This window comes from Erpetoichthys calabaricus, chromosome 12 (genome assembly GCF_900747795.2).
Source record: "Erpetoichthys calabaricus chromosome 12, fErpCal1.3, whole genome shotgun sequence".
Classification (NCBI taxonomy): domain Eukaryota; kingdom Metazoa; phylum Chordata; class Cladistia; order Polypteriformes; family Polypteridae; genus Erpetoichthys; species Erpetoichthys calabaricus.
The window spans coordinates 36,351,514-36,373,276 of NC_041405.2; the positions used below are offsets into that span (position 1 = coordinate 36,351,514).

A 21,763-nucleotide genomic window follows, 5' to 3' on the forward strand; every position below is an offset into this window, starting at 1 on the left:
AGTCATTTTGTGTTGTAGCAAGAAAACAATAGAAACAAAAGTTTTGGGGTCCTTGATGGGGAACCAATGGTAATTTGCCATTTACAAAGAGAAAAAAAAACCCAAGATGAACAAAGAGCTAGAGAGAGTGTCTTTACATCATTGGAATGGTTTGACAAATGGCACAGTCTTCCTGTCTGAGGTCCTTTCTATGCCTCATTACTTAGAAGGGAATGGTGCTCTTTTGAGGGCTCTTCCGGCTTGATCATAGAAACATAGAAACAGAACTGTGGATTGCAAAAATTCAACACCTGCTCCTGACTACCGTGAAACCCTAAAATTTGTCCTGATAAGAGACTCGCAAGGCTCTCACGTGACATATGACAGTATAATTTTGTGAATACAAAATTTTCTCTGTTTATTTTTTGCACATTATATTTTGAGTTTATGTTGCACTTTTTTTCTGTAATTATATCTGTAATTATTTTGTAGCACTCTGGGTTCTTAAATGAAAGTGTGCTTAAAAAGGATAAACTGACAAATGCCAGCTTGCTTAGATTGTCTTTCAGTTTACCTTCTTTTATAGATGATGATGACAGGTTAAGTGGCAACTACTGTTCTATCCATTTTTTCCAAATACAGGGTATTTAATTTATTTTTTCAGTTAAAATGTTTAGTATTTTTTGTTGTGGACAGATCCATGTTTAATAACTGCTTTCATTCATTTGTTTTTATTGACTCTATAATAAATTTACGAAATTTCCAATGTCTAGTTCCTTCAATTTACTGAACTTAGATTAAACTAAATCAAAATTAAAAGTAAAGCAAAATATTGTTTCTGTTTCTTAATGACTTATTGTACAACTTTACTTGATGTGCCATAACTGAGGTAATCTCTTAATCTCCAACTGCTTTGGATTGCAGTTTATGTTGGAGTGTCACAAGGCCGAAGTAAAGAAAAAATAATAATCTGTTAAGTATTTCTTACAAAATTCTCTTAACCAATAACAGGTACATTTGCAGGAGGGTGGTATTATGCCTTCTATCACTTTTTGCCTTGAAAAGGAAAGGTTGATTAAGAAATGGTGATGACTGGGAGAGGAATGCAAGCCAAAGTCAAATCCAGAGACCAGTTGTATAGCTCATAACAACCAAAACACTAACCAAAGAATCATAGTAAATAGAACAGAAACAAAAAGTTGGGAATTGGGAATACTAAAGCTCTTGTACAACACACACGAACAAAAAAATTTTGGGGGGGATATTTACAAACTTGGACAATGCTGTATCTGATCCGCAAACTTGGATAATGATGTGTCTGATGCACCACTTTTTGTAGTGCTGCATTGAAGACTGAAGACCTACTCCACAGCAACACTTGTATTGTTACTCAAAATGGAGGTGCCCATAAAAAAGAAATGGCACCTTTTAATTTATTAATAACTCATCCATCCATCCATCCATTGTCTCCCGCTTATCCGAGGTCGGGTCGCGGGGGCAGCAGCTTGAGCAGAGATGCCCAGACTTCCCTCTCCCCGGCCACTTCTTCTAGCTCTTCTGGGAGAATCCCAAGGCGTTCCCAGGCCAGTCGAGAGACATAGTCCCTCCAGCGTGTCCTGGGTCTTCCCCGGGGCCTCCTCCCGGTTGGACGTGCCTGGAACACCTCACCAGGGAGGCGTCCAGGAGGCATCCTGATCAGATGCCCGAGCCACCTCATCTGACTCCTCTCGATGCGGAGGAGCAGCGGCTCTACTCTGAGCCCCTCCCGGATGACTGAGCTTCTCACCCTATCTTTAAGGGAAAGCCCAGACACCCTGCGGAGGAAACTCATTTCAGCCGCTTGTATTCGCGATCTCGTTCTTTCGGTCACTACCCATAGCTCATGACCATAGGTGAGGGTAGGAACATAGATCGACTGGTAAATTGAGAGCTTCGCCTTGCGGCTCAGCTCCTTTTTCACCACGACAGACCGATGCAGCGCCCGCATTACTGCGAATGCCGCACCGATCCGCCTGTCGATCTCACGCTCCATTCTTCCCTCACTCGTGAACAAGACCCCGAGATACTTGAACTCCTCCACTTGGGGCAGGATCTCGCTACCAACCCTGAGAGGGCACTCCACCCTTTTCCGGTTGAGGACCATGGTCTCGGATTTGGAGGTGCTGATTCTCATCTCAGCCGCTTCACACTCGGCTGCGAACCGATCCAGAGAGAGCTGAAGATCACGGCCTGATGAAGCAAACAGGACAACATCATCTGCAAAAAGCAGTGACCCAATCCTGAGCCCACCAAACCGGACCCCCTCAACACCCTGGCTGCGCCTAGAAATTCTGTCCATAAAAGTTATGAACAGAATCGGTGACAAAGGGCAGCCCTGGCGGAGTCCAACTCTCACTGGAAACGGGTTCGACTTACTGCCGGCAATGCGGACCAAGCTCTGGCACTGATCGTACAGGGACTGAACAGCCCTTATCAGGGGGGCCGGTACCCCATACTCTCGGAGTACCCCCCACAGGATTCCCCGAGGGACACGGTCGAATGCCTTTTCTAAGTCCACAAAACACATGTAGACTGGTTGGGCAAACTCCCATGCACCCTCCAGGACCCTGCTAAGGGTATAGAGCTGGTCCACTGTTCCGCGACCAGGACGAAAACCACACTGTTCCTCCTGAATCCGAGGCTCGACTATCCGACGGACCCTCCTCTCCAGGACCCCTGAATAGACTTTTCCAGGGAGGCTGAGGAGTGTGATCCCTCTGTAGTTGGAACACACCCTCCGATCCCCCTTCTTAAAGAGGGGGACCACCACCCCGGTCTGCCAATCCAGAGGCACTGTCCCTGATGTCCATGCGATGTTGCAGAGGCGTGTCAGCCAAGACAGTCCTACAACATCCAGAGCCTTAAAGAACTCCGGGCGTATCTCATCCACCCCCGGGGCCCTGCCACCAAGGAGTTTTTTGACCACCTCGGTGACCTCAGTCCCAGAGATGGGGGAGCCCACCTCTGAGTCCCCAGGCTCTGCTTCCTCATTGGAAGGCATGTTAATGGGATTGAGGAGGTCTTCAAAGTATTCCCCCCACCGACCCACAACGTCCCGAGTCGAGGTCAGCAGCGCACCATCCCCACCATATACAGTGTTGACACTGCACTGCTTCCCCTTCCTGAGACGCCGGATGGTGAACCAGAATCTCCTCGAAGCCGTCCGAAAGTCATTCTCCATGGCCTCCCCAAACTCCTCCCACGCCCGAGTTTTTGCCTCAGCAACCACCAAAGCCGCATTCCGCTTGGCCTGCCGGTACCTATCAGCTGCCTCCGGGGTCCCACAGGACAAAAGGGTCCTGTAGGACTCCTTCTTCAGCTTGACGGCATCCTTCACCGCCGGTGTCCACCAGCGGGTTCGGGGATTGCCACCACGACAGGCACCGACCACCTTACGGCCACAGCTCTGGTCAGCTGCCTCAACAATAGAGGCACGGAACATGGCCCATTCGGACTCAATGTCCCCCACCTCCCTCGGGATGTGGTTGAAGCTCTGCCGGAGGTGGGAGTTGAAGCTACTTCTGACAGGGGGCTCTGCCAGACGTTCCCAGCAGACCCTCACAACACGTTTGGGCCTACCACGCCTGACCGGCATCCTCCCCCACCATCGAAGCCAACTCACCACCAGGTGGTGATCAGTTGACAGCTCCGCCCCTCTCTTCACCCGAGTGTCCAAGACATGTGGCCGCAAGTCCGACGACACGACCACAAAGTCGATCATCGAACTGAGGCCTAGGGTGTCCTGGTGCCAAGTGCACATATGAACACCCCTATGCTTGAACATGGTGTTCGTTATGGACAATCCGTGACGAGCACAGAAGTCCAATAACAAAACACCGCTCGGGTTCAGATCAGGGGGGCCATTCCTCCCAATCACGCCCTTCCAGGTCTCACTGTCATTGCCCACGTGAGCATTGAAGTCTCCCAGCAGAACGAGGGAGTCCCCAGAAGGTATGCCCTCTAGCACCCCCTCCAGGGACTCCAAAAAGGGTGGGTACTCCGAACTGCTGTTCGGTGCATACGCACAAACAACAGTTAGGACCCGTCCCCCCACCCGAAGGCGAAGGGAGGCTACCCTCTCGTCCACCGGGGTAAACCCCAATGTACAGGCTCCAAGTTGGGGGGCAATAAGTGAGCCCATGGGAAGTTATTAATAACTGAAAATCATATTAATAAAAATAGTACAAAATATGATCTAGCACTTTGGAAAACCAAAAATGGGAGATGTGAACAAAAAGAAACTGCCATGAGAGCTCAGGAATCTTTAAGGCACAAAGAATAATAAGTTAAAGGGTCGTCATTGTGAATTTCCCATTGGGATTAATAAAGTATCTATCTATCTATCTATCTATCTATCTATCTATCTATCTATCTATCTATCTATCTATCTATCTATCTATCTATCTATCTATCTATCTATCTATCTATCTATCTATCACCCGCGACTACTGACTAGTCATGTCAGTTGATAGATGGATAATTGCTGAAAAGGCCAAACCCACAAACTGGTGTATAATTATTGCATATGCTATAGTAATATGAATTATTTTTACTTTAAATCACATAAAAATTTACTAGAATTTCACAATTACATTAGGGCTGGTTTAATTCCTAAATAAAATGTTATATTAGGTAGACATTGAGATAGACAGAATCTCTTAAATGCTTATTTAAAATAAATAGCCAAATGACTGGAGGATACTGTTTATCTATCATGTAATATGAGAATTCAGGAAAAAGGTGAACATTCATCCATCTATTTTCCAAATCCGCTTATCCTGAGTTGGGTCGCAGAGAATCTGGAGCCTATCCCAGCAAGCAGAGGGCACCAGTCCATCACAGGGTGAAAGGTGAAAATGAACAGATGAAAATGATAGGCATGAATATAACAGCATAAATTTCAAATCACAAAAGTAAACCCAGAAACTGCATGATACACTTGAGACCAAGTAAAGGTAAGTCGCTGTGTTGAGGCATTATTATTTACATTAAACAGATTTAGGTGACTATGAAGTAACAGCAAAAGTGAGTAAAAGTGGGGTAAACAGCCCAATCATGTGTATGATACAGTGTTGTATGTTTAAATAGTAAGAGTTTCTCCATTAATGTACTGAGAATGACATTATGTTTCAACAGGAAAATAAAGATATTGCCTTTTTTCAAGAATGAGTGGAACAATGCCTAAAAAACTAGGGAATTCCTTAAACCTATTATCCAGAGCTCCGGGTTCCTTACCAACTGGAAATAGTGTGGGGAATCAACACATAATCTAAAGAAAACAGTATGGGTTTTTGTGAGCAGCAGTCATCTATTTGTCAGCCTTTAACCTTACTATAATATTCTTGTAGCAGAAAAAATCTTAACTAGAAAATGAAAATCTGATTACATTTCACCCATTTTAGCATTGTTACATTGGATACTGTGTCATTTAGAACTGACTTTAAAATACTACTAATTGTTTAGAAAGCCTTAAATAATCTGTCCCCATACTATATTTTGGAATATCTGTCCCTGTAAGCTCCAAGTTGTAACCTCAGGTATACAAATGAAGGTCTTCTTATAATTCCAAAAGCCAACCTGTAAAGAAGTGGAGGGGCAGCCTTTTGGTGTTATTCACGTAAAATTTGGAATACATTACCAATAGATATTCGTCAATTTAAAACATTTTAAAAATTGCTAAAAACCCATTATTTTAAAATGGCGTTTTTGTAGCTACATTTTTGTTCATCCCTATTAGTGCATATGGACATTAAATGATCAATTCTCTCTGGGTTCCACAATTCCGTACTAATCTGTACTATTCTCTGCTGTATTTTTCCAGTTCTTCTGTGGTGGTGGTCTGTCCCACCACCACCTGATCAGGGTACCATGCTGCCCTCCATGTTGATGGATTGAATGGCAAGTGTTCCAGATGTCCACATGACCATCATCATTAAATTCATCCATTTGAATCCTGTAAACCATGATGACTGATTTAGACTATCCATGTTGAGTAGAACACAGCACCCAGTGGGGGCTGGGCGGTCTTTTGGCCTTGGAACCCCTGCAGATTTTTGTTTTTTTTTCCTCCTGCTTAACTGGAGTTTGTTATTTTTTCTGTCCTCCCGGCCATCCGACCTTACCTTTTTTTTTGTTACATACTGTATAATATTATTGCCTAATCTTGTTTATCTCTTTTTATTTCATCTTGTAAAGCACTTTGAACTACATTGTTTGTATGAAAATGTACTATATGAATAAACATTGTTTTTAATATAAAATGAGATCATTCATTTTTCTTAAAGAAGTAATAACTAAAAAAAGACAATCCACTATTGCAAAGGTCATTGTTATTATTAGAATTATAAACATGTACGCTTGAAAACATGTCTGTAGTATTGTTATCGTAAACGGCCTAAATTGTGTTTTTCAAGAGCCATTTCCACAGGAGGGCGCCTTCTATAACACTACGTTACGTGCTGGGCGGACTGCATAACGCAAGATTAGAAGATTGCGAGAATTCTAACGGTAACTTTATAAACATCAATTATGTATGCTACCACGAGCACATCATTGTGTGACAAGTACAACGAGAGAATTTCAGCTTTCTAACAATACCTGACTCCAAAGATATGTTTAAGTCCGGTGGACATCGGTTTTAAGAAAGACAAAATTACAGAGAAAGAAAACTAGACATTAAACACAAGCCTGGCTTTGTGAAGAAGGGTTTCGTCCAATCCGGAAAAATATGTGGGTTAGTCTCAGCCAGTGGTAATTAAGAATCTTTGACTCAAGATATTTGAGGAGACCAATAGGGAAAGAATATTGGGGTTACCAATGAAAAATGAAGAGCACAGCCCCGGAAACCAATCAGGAAGCTCGTGCTCTTGGAGGAGGACGCGCCAAATGAGTGCGTCCCCATCCATCCGGCAAGATGGCGCTCCCTCTTTGTTTGCTTGCCTCTTGTTAATTTACTCTCCCGTTTAATCGCGAAACCTGTGCAAATTTCCCAAGATACCAATTCCAAATGAGAGGCAAAGCGCGCCCCTCGTGTTTTCGATCAGCAAGAGATGACTACAGAGCCTAAAAGGTAAAAGTTAAAGGTAGCATTCTGAACTGATTTTCTCGTATTTGCGGGCCTTTTTTTTCAAAATGTACAATGTGAACCGTCCGGCATTTTGCGTAGTGACCCGGTTCATCACGGCTGTTACAAAAGGAAAGCGGGCTCTTATTGCATTCCTGTAAGACGACGTATAAATATAGTTGTGCTGCGAGTTTGTAAGAAAGAGGGTGTAACATCTGAGCATCACTTTCAGAATTTTTTCTCCACGTTTACTAGTAGTGTATGTCCCGGTGTAATAAGTCCGTTCCAGAAGTATCGTTTACTTTTGTGCAGAAGTCAGAAAACGTGCTTACACCGGAATGTCACAGAATAGATATTGTCACGTGTAGATCAGGACCCATGATTTGTATGGAGTGACACAGTTTATCCTTCACACATAATCTTAATGAACGAATAAGTACTAGGACTATCCGCAACTGTCACCCTTGCTTGTTCACAGACATCGATGCCTGTGTGTTTCTTTTGTGAGTAAATGCAGCATTAGTAATGTACTTCTTTTGAGCTCTGTTCAGAAGTGTGAGATTTTATTTAGGTGTGATGTACTCTGTGCTTAGCTGTTTCAAAACCATTGTTGGTAGTATGTACAAAACAGTGTTAAAAGTAAAGCTGCGCATGATGTCAACTTTTGATTTCGCTGTCATCACTTCAACAGCAGTTTGTGTTTTACGCTGAAGCATGTTTTGGAGTAACACGAGGATTGGAAGCCATGCCGACAATTGTGATGCTCTAAATTTTCTGTTGCAGCTAATGCCGTTCCGATAACACGAGTCCAATTCGATACAATTCGTGCTGAGTTTCTTGAGTAGAAGGAAAGAATAGTGACCCGCAGAAACTGTTTACATGTCTGTTGACACTGCTGTCATTCTGTCTTCTGCAGTCTTTTGGCGTAGAAACTTTATTATTGATCCAATTTAAAATGCCATTACCTTATTCAACTTTCACCGAAACAACAAGATAAACTATATTTTGTGTATTTGCATCTGGTTATTTTATAATGCAATTGGGGCCACATTAAATTCAATCTGCATATCTTTATGATGTTTTGAACATGCTGCTCTCTGTGCGATCATTGCTTAAAATGTAGGTATTTGAATCTTCACTGTCTACTGTTAATATTTTTTAGGGACTTATGGCTAATACATTTACTTATTTGGCTGATGCTTTTATCCAAATGACTTACGACATTTATGATACAATTGGTTACATCTCTTTTTTGTTTTTCCAATTGGAGCACAGGCAGGTGAAGTGACTTGCACAGTGTTAGTAGGAGGGTTTGAACTCCAAAGCCTTAACCACTACATCACATTGTCTAATACATTACAGTTTTTAAGAACAATGTGTTTTATGAGCTTTTTCTTATTTTTAATAACATTAGCTGGCTGGTGGTCATTGTACATGTACATCCACCTGAACACTACTTGCACTGTAGTAAGTTTAACTTCACCTTGGAAATGTGCCAGTTTGCAAAAGATTTTTTAAACAAATGGAAGCCTGCAGGATCAGAATAATACATTTACCTGGTGTGACTTATTAAAACTGAATATTATATGTTAATTTTGAAAGCAGTAGTTTTTATCATAGTTAAGAAGTTACTTAGTGAAAGTGACATATTAGGGGTGGGTATCAGGACTAATGTCCCCATTTTTTTGATTAGTTTTTTAGAGATTACTTAATCACGCATAGAGAACATTAATATAATGTGAAAAATTTCAGTAAAACCTTATTTGAAGGGCGTCATAACATATAAATAAGCATTGAATGACATTTAAGAAGCAATACTTAATTAGTAATGAGCAATTAACATCAGTATTTGCAAGATATGGAACAAAATATTATTACTCTGAGCACTGCACTCATTTAAAATTCACTATAATGTAACTAACATGTATCACCACATAAGAATCCACAGATATCATGGGAGCTCCTTGTTTTAATACAATGCAGTGACATTGTCTCATCTTGTGAATAATATTATAAAATAATCAAATATTGCTTCTTAAGTAATAAATGTTATTCAGTAACCTATTTTTGTGTTATGAATCTCCATGTAGACTAGTGATGGGAATTGATAAGATTTTCACGATTCCGATTCCATTTTCGATTCTGTTTAACAATTCGATTCTTTATCGATTCTCCTATCGATTTACACTCTCCTTTTTAAAAGTATATATGAGCTGAGCACTCAAAAATAAAACTACATCAGCCAGCAACAAATACAATCAACTCAAGTCCAATGGAACTGTGCACTGTGCAATTCTGCAACCATCAACTATGGAGAATTAACAATTCTTTTGCAGAAATATAAGCATATCTGCTTTTTCAGGAAGGAAATTTTACTTTTCCCCGCCTCTGTGAAAGGAGAAGCTACCGATAGACTGCAGCGAGAACTGCCAGCATCTGAGCCAGCCAGACTCTGTCTGTCTCTCTCGTCATGGTCATCTAAATGCAATGCACAGTAATAGCAGGTTTTGCAGTAAGGCAAATCGCGCTAACATAATATGCAATGTTAGTTGATTAGTTACCTGCCGTATTAACGGGAGAGGACCTGCAAACGTTACCGCTGCTGCTGGTTTGAGATTCACTAGTCTGGAGCGGATCAAAAACACGATAAGGTTATCGCGTGTTTTGTGAGCAAATGCTTTTGCATATTCGTAGCGTTTCCTCCCTTTGATGAAATATCTACTTTGCAAGTATTGCAAGTTGCCCTGTTGTCATCCTTTCTCGTAAAGTATAACCAAACTTTTGAGCGCTTGTGCCGCTTAGGCGCCATGTTTCCTGCTGGGTAAATGACGCTACGCAACATGGTGATGTCATTCGAGGCGACTGGAATCGATAGGGGAATCGTTTGCAAAAATGGCAAACAATTCCAAGGAACTGAAACAGTGGGAACCGGTTCTCAACAAGAACCGGTTTTCGATTCCCATCCCTAATGTAGACACCCTTCAACTAAACTATTAGCCTAATTTATTTCTCTTTTGGACATTTAAAATAATCTTGAATTTGTCCAAATTTAAGATACATAAGGAAGACTTGTGTCATTCTATAATTCTACAAGTTACACATCTTCAGTTGCTCATGTCTAGCAGTCATATTAATCAGTCTCGGAAATGCGTCCTCACAGTTCCACATCAGACAAAAAGGAAGCGTTTTATATTGAACATCTAGAGCTGACGTATGTTGGCAGGCATTGGATGAATGTAACATAATGGATATAAAAATGTCCGTCGTGACTAACGATGCCGTTGATATGGTCTGTACGCTACAGCTTTATGGAGCTACTTCACGTCAGCTGCTTTGCGCCCACGCTAACTTTGGTATCGCAGGCTGCTCTGAAAATTCCAGCAGTTGCAGCTTCTTGGCTGGGTGAGGCACATTGCCAATTTTTCCACCATAGCATTACAGCAAACCACGTGCATAAAGACAAGCAACATTTATTGGACTTACCTACACACAAACGTGGCAGTGATGTGATCCTGCAATGGAAGAGCACATTGGAAATGCTTGAAATATTTTTGGAACAACAGCCAGCCATCTCGGCAGCAAGGTTGCTCCCGGTGTGACTGGCATTCAGTGCTCTTGTCTACAGCACATCCGCCACAGGTGCCCAGTAGTTTTTAATGTAGTGACATGAGAGGCGTGGTGATGCTTTGCTTTAGATGTTCATAAAGCCGAGGTACTATAACTTAACCCATTTGCTGTCTGGTTTGTGTAGCATACTGCAGTTCCAAAACCTGTACCATTTGGCAAAAGCCTTTTTTTTTTTTTTTTTTCAGCAGCAATGGTGCTAGGGCTCGTATGTCTACAGATTTAAACTGCTATAGACTTTATTTTTTGGGCACAAGGCAAATTAAAAGGAAGTATGGAGCGAAATGTCATCTGCAGTGTTTAGGCTCTACTGGTTTGGATGTTGAATGAGATTAAATTTATGGGTGATGTTGGGTAAAATTATTTCTCAGATTTATTGTGTTACAACATATTTCTGAGTTGCACAATTTACATACGGCTTTGCTAATATCCAGTTGTTGTTTACCGACACACTGTTTGAATCTGCAGTAAGTCCATGTATCCGATTTAAGTGTAGGTGCAAATTTCAGCTGAGGACACACCATTTTATGCAATGTAATAAAGTGCTTTTTTCATAGATGGCATTAACAGGCACATTAGTGACATCTGCTGGATCGGATGTCAAAAAAGAAGATGAGCAAAAAGTCTACTTATAGTAATTGAGCAGGCTAGATATTCACGATCTTGATCTTGAAACTTTAAGAATCGATATTGAAATGAAATGAAAAACAATGATTAATTGGAAAATCGATACTTTTACCCAGGCCTGTTATTTATAGAAAAGTAGTTATCCTTGATAAAATGCTACAGATCGCACATACAGTGGTGTGAAAAACTATTTGCCCCCTTCCTGATTTCTTATTCTTTTGCATGTTTGTCACACAAAATGTTTCTGATCATCAAACACATTTAACCATTAGTCAAATATAACACAAGTAAACACAAAATGCAGTTTTTAAATGATGGTGTTTATTATTTAGGGAGAAAAAAAATCCAAACCTACATGGCCCTGTGTGAAAAAGTAATTGCCCCCTTGTTAAAAAATAACCTAACTGTGGTGTATCACACCTGAGTTCAATTTCCGTAGCCACCCCCAGGCCTGATTACTGCCACGCCTGTTTCAATCAAGAAATCCCTTAAATAGGAGCTGCCTGACACAGAGAAGTAGACCAAAAGCACCTCAAAAGCTAGACATCATGCCAAGATCCAAAGAAATTCAGGAACAAATGAGAACAGAAGTAATTGAGATCTATCAGTCTGGTAAAGGTTATAAAGCCATTTCTAAAGCTTTGGAACTCCAGCGAACCACAGTGAGAGCCATTATCCACAAATGGCAAAAACATGGAACAGTGGTGAACCTTCCCAGGAGTGGCCGGCCGACCAAAATTACCCCAAGAGCGCAGAGACGACTCATCCGAGAGGTCACAAAAGACCCCAGGACAACGTCTAAAGAACTGCAGGCCTCACTTGCCTCAATTAAGGTCAGTGTTCACGACTCCACCATAAGAAAGAGACTGGGCAAAAACGGCCTGCATGGCAGATTTCCAAGACGCAAACCACTGTTAAGCAAAAAGAACATTAGGGCTCGTCTCAATTTTGCTAAGAAACATCTCAATGATTGCCAAGACTTTTGGGAAAATACCTTGTGGACTGATGAGTCAAAAGTTGAATTTTTGGAAGGCAAATGTCCCGTTACATCTGGCATAAAAGGAACACAGCATTTCAGAAAAAGAACATCATACCAACAGTAAAATATGGTGGTGGTAGTGTGATGGTCTGGGGTTGTTTTGCTGCTTCAGGACCTGGAAGGCTTGCTGTGATAGATGGAACCATGAATTCTACTGTCTACCAAAAAATCCTGAAGGAGAATGTCCGGCCATCTGTTCGTCAACTCAAGCTGAAGCGATCTTGGGTGCTGCAACAGGACAATGACCCAAAACACATCAGCAAATCCACCTCTGAATGGCTGAAGAAAAACAAAATGAATACTTTGGAGTGGCCTAGTCAAAGTCCTGACCTGAACCCAATTGAGATGCTATGGCATGACCTTAAAAAGGTGGTTCATGCTAGAAAACCCTCAAATAAAGCTGAATTACAACAATTTTGCAAAGATGAGTGGGCCAAAATTCCTACAGAGCGCTGTAAAAGACTCATTGCAAGTTATCGCAAACGCTTGATTGCAGTTATTGCTGCTAAGGGTGGCCCAACCAGTTATTAGGTTCAGGGGGCAATTACTTTTTCACACAGGGCCATGTAGGTTTGGATTTTTTTTTCTCCCTAAATAATAAAAACCACCATTTACAAACTGCATTTTGTGTTTACTTGTGTTATATTTGACTGATGGTTAAATGTGTTTGATGATCAGAAACATTTTGTGTGACAAACATGCAAAAGAATAAGAAATCAGGAAGGGGGCAAATAGTTTTTCACACCACTGTAGCTTAGTAAACATTTCTGCCGAAATGGGTTTAATTTAGTATAAGCTATCTGTATTGCATTCACACAGTTTGGAAATATAAAGTAGGTATTATCAATAATGCTGTTGGCCTTATTTCTTTCTTTGTATCCCACAATTTTTACTTAAGTTATGTGAACAGTTAAGGAACTTTTTTTGCATTTTTTTTTTCTTGCTAAAATGCAGCTGATTGATATTTGTTAGGATGTGCGATATTTCAGCTACAGTCATATGAAAAAGTTTGGGAACCCCTCTCAGCCTGCATAATAATTTACTCTCCTTTCAACAAAAAATATAACAGTGGTATGTCTTTCAATTCCTAGGAACATCTGAGTACTGGGGTGTTTTCCGAACAAAGATTTTTAGTGAAGCAGTATTTAGTTGTATGAAATTAAATCAAATGTGAAAAACTGTCTGTGCAAAAATTTGGGTCCCCTTGTAATTTTGCTCACTTGAATGCATGTAACTGCTCAATACTGATTACTTGCAACACCAAATTGGTTGGATTAGCTTGTTAAGCCTTGAACTTCATAGACAGGTGTGTCCAATCATGAGAAATGGTATTTAAGGTGGTCAATTGCAAGTTGTGCTTTCCTTTGACTCTCCTTTGAAGAGTGACAGCATGGGATCCTCAAAGCAACTCTCAAAAGATCTGAAAACAAAGATTGTTCAGTCTTATGGTTTAGGGGAAGACTACAAAAATCTATCTCAGAGGTTTAAACTATCAGTTTCAACTGTAAGAAATGTAATCAGGAAATGGTTATAGACAACCCACAGATCACCTCAAAAGACCTGCAAGAACATCTTGCTGCAGATGGTGTATCTGTACATCGTTCTACAATTCAGCGCAATTTACACAAAGATCATCTGTATGGCAGGGTGATGAGAAAGAAACCCTTACTGCACTTACGCCACAAACAGACTCGCTTGTTGTATGCAAATCCTTACTTAGACAAGCCAGATTCATTTTGGAACAAAGTGCTTTGGACTGATGAGACAAAAATTGAGTTATTTGGTCATAACAAAAAGCTCTTTGCATGGCGGAAGAACAACACCGCATTCCAACAAAAACACCTGCTACCTACTGTCAAATTTGGTGGAGGTTCCATCATGCTGTGTGGCTAGTTCAGGGACTGGGGCCCTTGTTAAAGTCGAGGGTCGGATGATTTTAACCCAATATCAACAAATTCTTCAGGATAATGTTCAAGCATCAGTCACAAAGTTGAAGTTACACAGGGATTGGATATTCCAACAAGACAATGACCCAAAACACAGTTTGAAATCTACAAAGGCGTTCATGCAGAGGGAGAAGTACAGTGTTCTGGAATGGCCGTCACAATCCCCTGACTTGAATATCATCGGAAATTTATGGGATGATTTGAAGCAGGCTGTCCATGCTCGGCAGCCATCAAATTGAACTGAACTGGAGAGATTTTGTGTGGAAGAATGGTCAAAAATACCTCCATCCAGAATCCAGACATTCATCAAAGGCTATAGGAGGTGTCTAGAGGCTGTTATATTGGCAAAAGAGGCTCAACTAAGTATTGATGTAATATCTCTGTTGGGGTGCCCAAATTTATGTACTTGTCTAATTTTGTTATGATTCTATTGCTTATTTTCTGTTAATCCAATAAACTTAATGTGACTGCTGAAATACTACTGTTTCCATAGGGCATGCCATATATTAAAAGAAGTTGCTACTTTGAAAGCTCAGCCAATGATAAACAAAAATCTAAAGAATTGAGAGGGATTCCCAAACTTTTTCATATGACTATATATGTTAAGGAGTTTGTTAAAGTGAACTGTGACAATATTTGGGACCTACTACCTTTTGATTCTGTTTACTTTATACTAGCCCAGTACATGTACATTTTAATGAGAGTATGTGTCTAACAATAAATATGAAATATCTATCCACAAATAAGTCAAAAGATTTTGATTCCAGTCTGTAGATACTGTTTCATTTCTGTGTTACTGAAGGCAAAAATCAGTGATTGGGGATTTTTTCTGCTTCGGATTTGAGGAAGGAAGTGAAGAATGTGTGAGTACCTGTGACAGTTTATGATTGTTCCTGTTATGTGTCTTACAACGGATACTTGCAAGAAACACGGCCTGCTCACAATGTTGGCAATATTTATTTTGTTTGGAACAAATATTACTTATGATTGAACATTTGGAATAAAACACTGTTTTGGTACATACTAAGTGAAACATTCTGAAAAGTACTGAGGAACTAAACTCTTGAGAGCTCTAAAAACAAAAGAATTTTAAAATCGGTCCTATAAGAAACTGGTAACCAATACAAGTAGGATTTTCACTGTACTGTAACTAATAAACCTATGATCAACAATTTATTTTTATAGCACATTTTCATATATAATACAATTCAATAGTAACAGCTACATCAAAAAGTATATAAACAATTTAAAAGAGTGAAAAAGCTATAAAACAGATATTTATTAAATGTTATGTAGACCAGTAGGATTAAGAAATAAAATGTCTCACATGAGAGAGGCTGTGGTGAGATGGACAAGGTGGAGAGGAAAATAAAAATTGCAACTGACTTCTCTCAGGTCAAAAGAGCCAGCCCAATTCACAGTACTGGGTTGTAACTAATAATTATTTTGATAATTGATTAAACTGACTATTTTGTTGATTAATTAATTGATTATATGGGTTGTAAAAAACAGTTTATTTGAAATTAAACTCAAAATTCATGAAATGGGACTTTTCACTAAATAAAACAGATTTGTATAAAGTTTTCATAAATGTATAAAAACCTTTATTTTGTTTAAAATATATAACATTTACAGTGGGGCAAAAAGGTATTTAGTCAGCCACCAATTGTGCAAGTTCTCCCACTTAAAAAGATGAGAGAGGCCTGTAATTTTCATCATAGGTATACCTCAACAATGAGAGACAAAATGAGAAAAAAAAATCCAGAAAATCACACTGTCTAATTTTTGAAGAATTTATTTGCAAATTATGGTGGAAAAAAAGTATTTGGTCAATAACAAAAGTTCATCTCAATACTTTATTATATACCCTTTGTTGGCAATAACAGAGGTCAAATGTTTTCTGTAAGTCTTCACAAGGTTTTCACACACTGTTGCTGGTATTTTGGCCCATTCCTCCATGCAGATCTCCTCTAGAGCAGTGATGTTTTGGGGCTGTCGCTGGGCAACATGGACTTCCAACTCCCTCCAAAGATTTTCTATGGGGTTGAGATCTGGAGACTGGCTAGGCCACTCCAGGACCTTGAAATGCTTCTTACGAAGCCACTCCTTCGTTACCCGGGATTTGGGATCATTGTCATGCTGAAAGACCTAGCCATGTTTCATCTTTAATGCCCTTGCTGATGGAAGGAGGTTTTCACTCAAAATCTGACGATACATGGCCCCATTCATTCTTTCCTTTACACGGATCAGTCGTCCTGGTCCCTTTGCAGAAAAACAGCCCCAAAGCATGATGTTTCCACCCCCATGCTTTACAGTAGGTATGGTGTTCTTTGGATGCAACTCCGCATTCTTTCACCTCCAAACACGACGAGTAGAGTTTTTTTCATCTGACCATATGACATTCTCCCAGTCCTCTTCTGGATCATCCAAATGCTCTCTAGCAAACTTCAGACGGGCCTGCACATGTACTGGCTTAAGCAGGGGGACACGTCTGGCACTGCAGGATTTGAGTCCCTGGCGGCGTAGTGTGTTACTGTTGGTAGCCTTTGTTACTTTGGTCCCAGCTCTCTGCAGGTCATTCACTAGGTCCCCCCGTGTGGTTCTGGGATTTTTGCTCACTGTTCTTGTGATCATTTTGACCCCACGGGGTGAGATCTTGCGTGGAGCCCCAGATCGAGGGAGATTATCAGTGGTCTTGTATGTCTTCCATTTTCTAATAATTGCTCCCACAGTTGATTTCTTCACACCAAGCTGCTTACCTATTGCAGATTCAGTCTTCCCAGCCTGGTGCAGGTCTACAATTTTGTTTCTGGTGTCCTTTTGACAGCTCTTTGGTCTTGGCCATAGTGGAGTTTGGAGTGTGACTGTTTGAGGTTGTGGACAGGTGTCTTTTATATTGATAATGAGTTCAAACAGGTGCCATTAATACAGGTAACGAGTGGAGGACAGAGGAGCCTCTTACAGAAGAAGTTACAGGTCTGTGAGAGCCAGAAATCTTGCTTGTTTGTAGGTGACCAAATACTTATTTTCCACCATAATTTGCAAATAAATTCTTTAAAATCAGACAATGTGATTTTCTGGATTTTTTTTCTCATTTTGTCTCTCATAGTTGAGGTATACCTATGATGAAAATTACAGGCCTCTCTCATCTTTTTAAGTGGGAGAACTTGCACAATTGGTGGCTGACTAAATACTTTTTTGCCCCACTGTATTTAATAATACTTTTAAAATAAACTGTAATAAATAAAAATGAAATACTTAGCAGGAATTTTGCCTATGGGTGTACAATGAATACGCACGCTTTCCTTAAAAAGATCAGCTTTCCATAAATTAACTAAATTCGCAATTTGGTTTATGTATTCAGAATCACACTAAACACAATTCAAAATTAAATGTATTTATGTTAAGGTTTTTTTCCCAGTTTCTGTCAAAGAGATTTACTGGCAAAGCTCCATCGTGACTTTTTTTTTCCAAGTCTGCAGTAATGTTTGAAATTAGTTCAGCACAACTAACATCGTTGTTACATTTTGGAGAAATCTACTATTTTCTTTTTGTAGCAAAACAAGTGGTTTCATTTGTGTGAAATAGTTCTCCCTTTGCTATGTAATAGGCTGATTTTATTTTAACTGAAAGTTCATATCTTTTTGCATTATCATTTGTCTTATTTTGTGTCTGGAAACATTTACCCCTGCTGATTCTTCGACAGATTTTCTTGCAGTCAACACACTGTTGCAACCTGCTGCACGTCATTTGCTGTCGGGAGTGTGCTGTTAGATTTTCACATTTGAAAACTGTGTGATCCTGGCACAGTATATGTTTTACAGTAGGCATGCTGCACCAACACTTGCACATTTTAGCGTCTTCCTCCAGATTGTATAAAAGCCGTTTGAAATCTGATAGCCAACTAGTCCGGAACTTTTGCTTTCCATCCCCACTTCAGCCTTTTGACTGTGAATGAGCAATATGCCCTTCAGTCATGGTTAATGTGCTGTAGCATTCACCACTGCCCTCTCTGAGTTTTTTGATTTCCTTTGCACCCAAGACTGTTTTTGTAAACACACACACACACACACACACACACACTAATGTTGATGGCTAGTGAAAATCTGAAATGTCATTAGCCACTAGCTAGTAAAAAATTTTTAGTCGCTTGTAATAAAACTTTGTCGTATGTGCTATTTTTTTTTTTTTTTTTTCCTTATGGGGAAGCTGGACTATGACTCGAAATATTCATCAATTCAAGTCGAAGGTCATGTCATTACGGCTAGCCTATCAAACAGTGCCTTATGTATCTATCGTATAACGCTGAAGTAACATTCAACTTGGTGGGATAACAGCGAGTCTTCCTCCTCCACAGAGCCTGTAACTGTATGTTTTCTGTTCAAATGTTTGGGCATCTCCGTTGTGCTCTTGTGCCATACAGGGTCAGACCTATACATTTTGCAACTTGCAGCCTTTTTTTTTGTTCTGCGTTCAGAGTAAAGTTCTTTCAAGCTCTGGAAGTCTTAGGTCATGCTGTCTTTTCTGCCACTTTTCCAATGTGTTCAACGCTGAATCAAGTAGTGACGCAATTGAGCAGTACAACATGCTTTGCCTAATGATGTAATTAACTAATCAATGAAAGTGATTGTCGCCAAAGTTTTTAATAATTAGCAAAATTGTGAATTAGTTTTTGCAGCTCTGCACGGAACCTAAAATAGGTTTAATATACTAATTCTTCCAGATTATAGTAAGTACTGTGGCTGCTGCATTTTGTACCATTTGGAGTCTTTTAATAGTATTTTTTGGTAGTCTGTGCAATTATGTTTTACAGTTTTTATGAAAACATAATTGCATTTGTCATCCTCTTAGGATCTTGCAAATAACAATATGGTCTAAGGTGAAAAAAGCAGTCTCAGTGTGTTAATCTGCAGCTTAGTCTGAACTCTGGTGTAAGACTCCTTGCCTGAAGTCTAAATTGTAAAGCCAAAATTTTCAGCAATTTTAAAGAGATAGAACTTTGTTTTTGGTTCTGTAACTGATAAGTAAAATGTTTTTTCTTTATTTAATTTCAGGGAGGTATTCATCCACCTTTGCAAACCAGGTCATAGCAGAACATTGTGCTCTGACCTACTAGGGAACACCTTAATTTTTCTGCAGCATAATCTTTGAAATTCATATATATATAAATATATATATATGGGAGTGCTCAACAGTCCAGTCTGGCTTGAATCTGTATGTATTTTATACATCGTGATGAATAAGACTAAAATGACAGAATAGGGAGTACTATACCCAACGGTGCAGCTTGCGAACTATGTCTTCTTTGAGTTTTGCCTGACTTTTCTTTGTCCACATCTCATTTTCTCACAGGGAAAATACATTTACTGAAAAAAATGACACCTGTTCACTACTTACTGCATGCACACATGCACAGTGCCCTCCAAAATGTTTAGGACAAAGAGACATTTTTCCTTGCTTTATCCCCTTTGCGCCACAGTTTAAAATTACAAATCGAAACAATTCAGACATAATTAAAGTGAACTTTCATTTAAGGATATTTGTATACATTTCACACCATGTAGAAATTACAACACTTCATTATTGTAATTTCTTTAACTATGACTGTTCTAAAACCTGGTAGAAGAAAATTTTGAAAATTAGTTATATTTAGTTGGCCATTTAACGTTTTCTGGACCATCTTGTCCTTTATCTTATTTAATCTAGTTGGTGTAAACCCTAAGCGTGACTCAGATTTGGTGTTCTATGTAAATACGGTTAAACCTGATTCAGACTTGGGTTGACATGTAATGATCTGCTCTATAATTCTTCAGTGTTTATGAGTGGAGTGGTGCCTTCAACCCAAAACACAGTAGCAAACAAAAATCCATAAAGGCATTTTTGTTTTAGAACTCACTGAAACTGAACCATTGCTGAAAATGTGTGATGATGATGATGTGTCATCAGACGTTGACACAGACAGTTAAGAGTTAAGTTATGGGTGTCTTTTTTTTTTGGTCATTGTGAAATACCTGCATTTTACCAATAGCGATAACTATGATGAAGCCCTGAAGCTGTGCAAACTTTGTGATGTGTATCACGTGATCATCAAAAATATGCAGAAGGTGTATATTCTCCATGTAATGTGGAGAAACCTGTGGTTACTTCTGGAACAGTACAAAATATGTTGATCTGCTCAAATGGTGCCTATGTGCATTTGGGACATATACTTAATCTACTACAGGACAGCAATGAATACTAGACATATCTTTCCTACTTCGATTATGTTAATGTTTTGGTATTTGCAGGCTTCTTTTACACAACATTTTTTGTTGGAAAAATATTTTTAACTTTTAGCTTGATTTTTTCTGGGGGCATAATGCTAAGGAGGCTATGAAAATCAAGTTAGATACTGGTTTGAAATTTCTTACAATTGCACAATCTTTAACTTTTAGCTTGATTTTTTCTGGGGGCATAATGCTAAGGAGGCTATGAAAATCAAGTTAGATACTGGTTTGAAATTTCTTACAATTGCACAATCTTTAAGAGAACAAAACATATATTTACACAATTCAGTCAAAGATATATTCGCATATGCGGTACAGTGTTATAACAAAAAAACAAAAGATCCATCAAAAAGAAAATGCAGACAACCTCTTCCCCTACCCATATCAGAGATCAGTTTGACAAAAAAAAGACTCGGTTTGAAGTCTCATTGTATTTTAACAGCAGCAAAGGTCAAGTAAACACCTGGGAAAACTATGTTGCAATAACATTACTCAATTCTTGCCATATTCTTAAAAAATGATGTGACTGTTCCATCGAGAAGGAATTTCATTGTTTCTAGCTTTAGAAATAAGAAATTACTTTCCCATTGAGATGTAAGATAGTAGATAGTATCACTGCACTGTGTAGCTTCATAACAACTTTAGAAGCATGCTGTAAATTTACATTTAGCACAAAAATGTATAATGAGACATTTTGGTACTAACTTTAAGGTCTGACTTAAAATTTTCTAGACTCTTGTCCCCATGAAGGGGTAGAAGCCTGTAGCCATTGTTCAACCTAGACAAAAATTTGTGTGTATTTTTAATAGCATCCACTACATGGCAGTATAGATTGGTTTTTGAAGTGAACATTACATATTTGAATTCTTTTTTTTTTTTTAACAGTACAGCATCACATACTTGCCATTGCTGTCATCAAAATAAGTACTGTTCAATAAGCAGAGAAATTTTGCATATGATTAGTTGACTTTGACTGTCGCAAGAAATGGAAGGAAGTGACACAGAGACTGCTGTTGTATTATTCCCAAGTTTGAGTGCAGGAATTGGAAAAGGAACATAATTATAAAAATGTATTTTCTTTTCAGGTGCTTTCCCATCTCGGTTGTGCTCAAATACCAAATAACCCATCTTTACGTATCTGGGTAAACAAGTTTTTTTTTTTTTAATTTTTTTTAACCAT

At 39.4% G+C, this 21,763-nt stretch overlaps 1 protein-coding gene across 3 annotated transcripts in view; it reads left to right on the plus strand.

The window, feature by feature from the left end:
- The first annotated feature begins 6,906 nt into the window (after positions 1-6,906).
- Positions 6,907-21,763, plus strand: part of atrx (ATRX chromatin remodeler) — a 387,366-nt gene continuing 372,509 nt past the window's right edge. For 2 of the 3 annotated variants that reach the window (XM_051934358.1, XM_051934360.1), the window contains exon 1: positions 6,908-7,087. In XM_051934358.1, coding sequence (XP_051790318.1) covers positions 7,068-7,087 — 20 coding nt within the window. In that variant the 5' untranslated portion in view covers positions 6,908-7,067. Of the gene's footprint in view, positions 7,088-21,763 lie in introns of all 3 variants that reach the window. The other variant, XM_051934359.1, reaches the window with a different exon arrangement.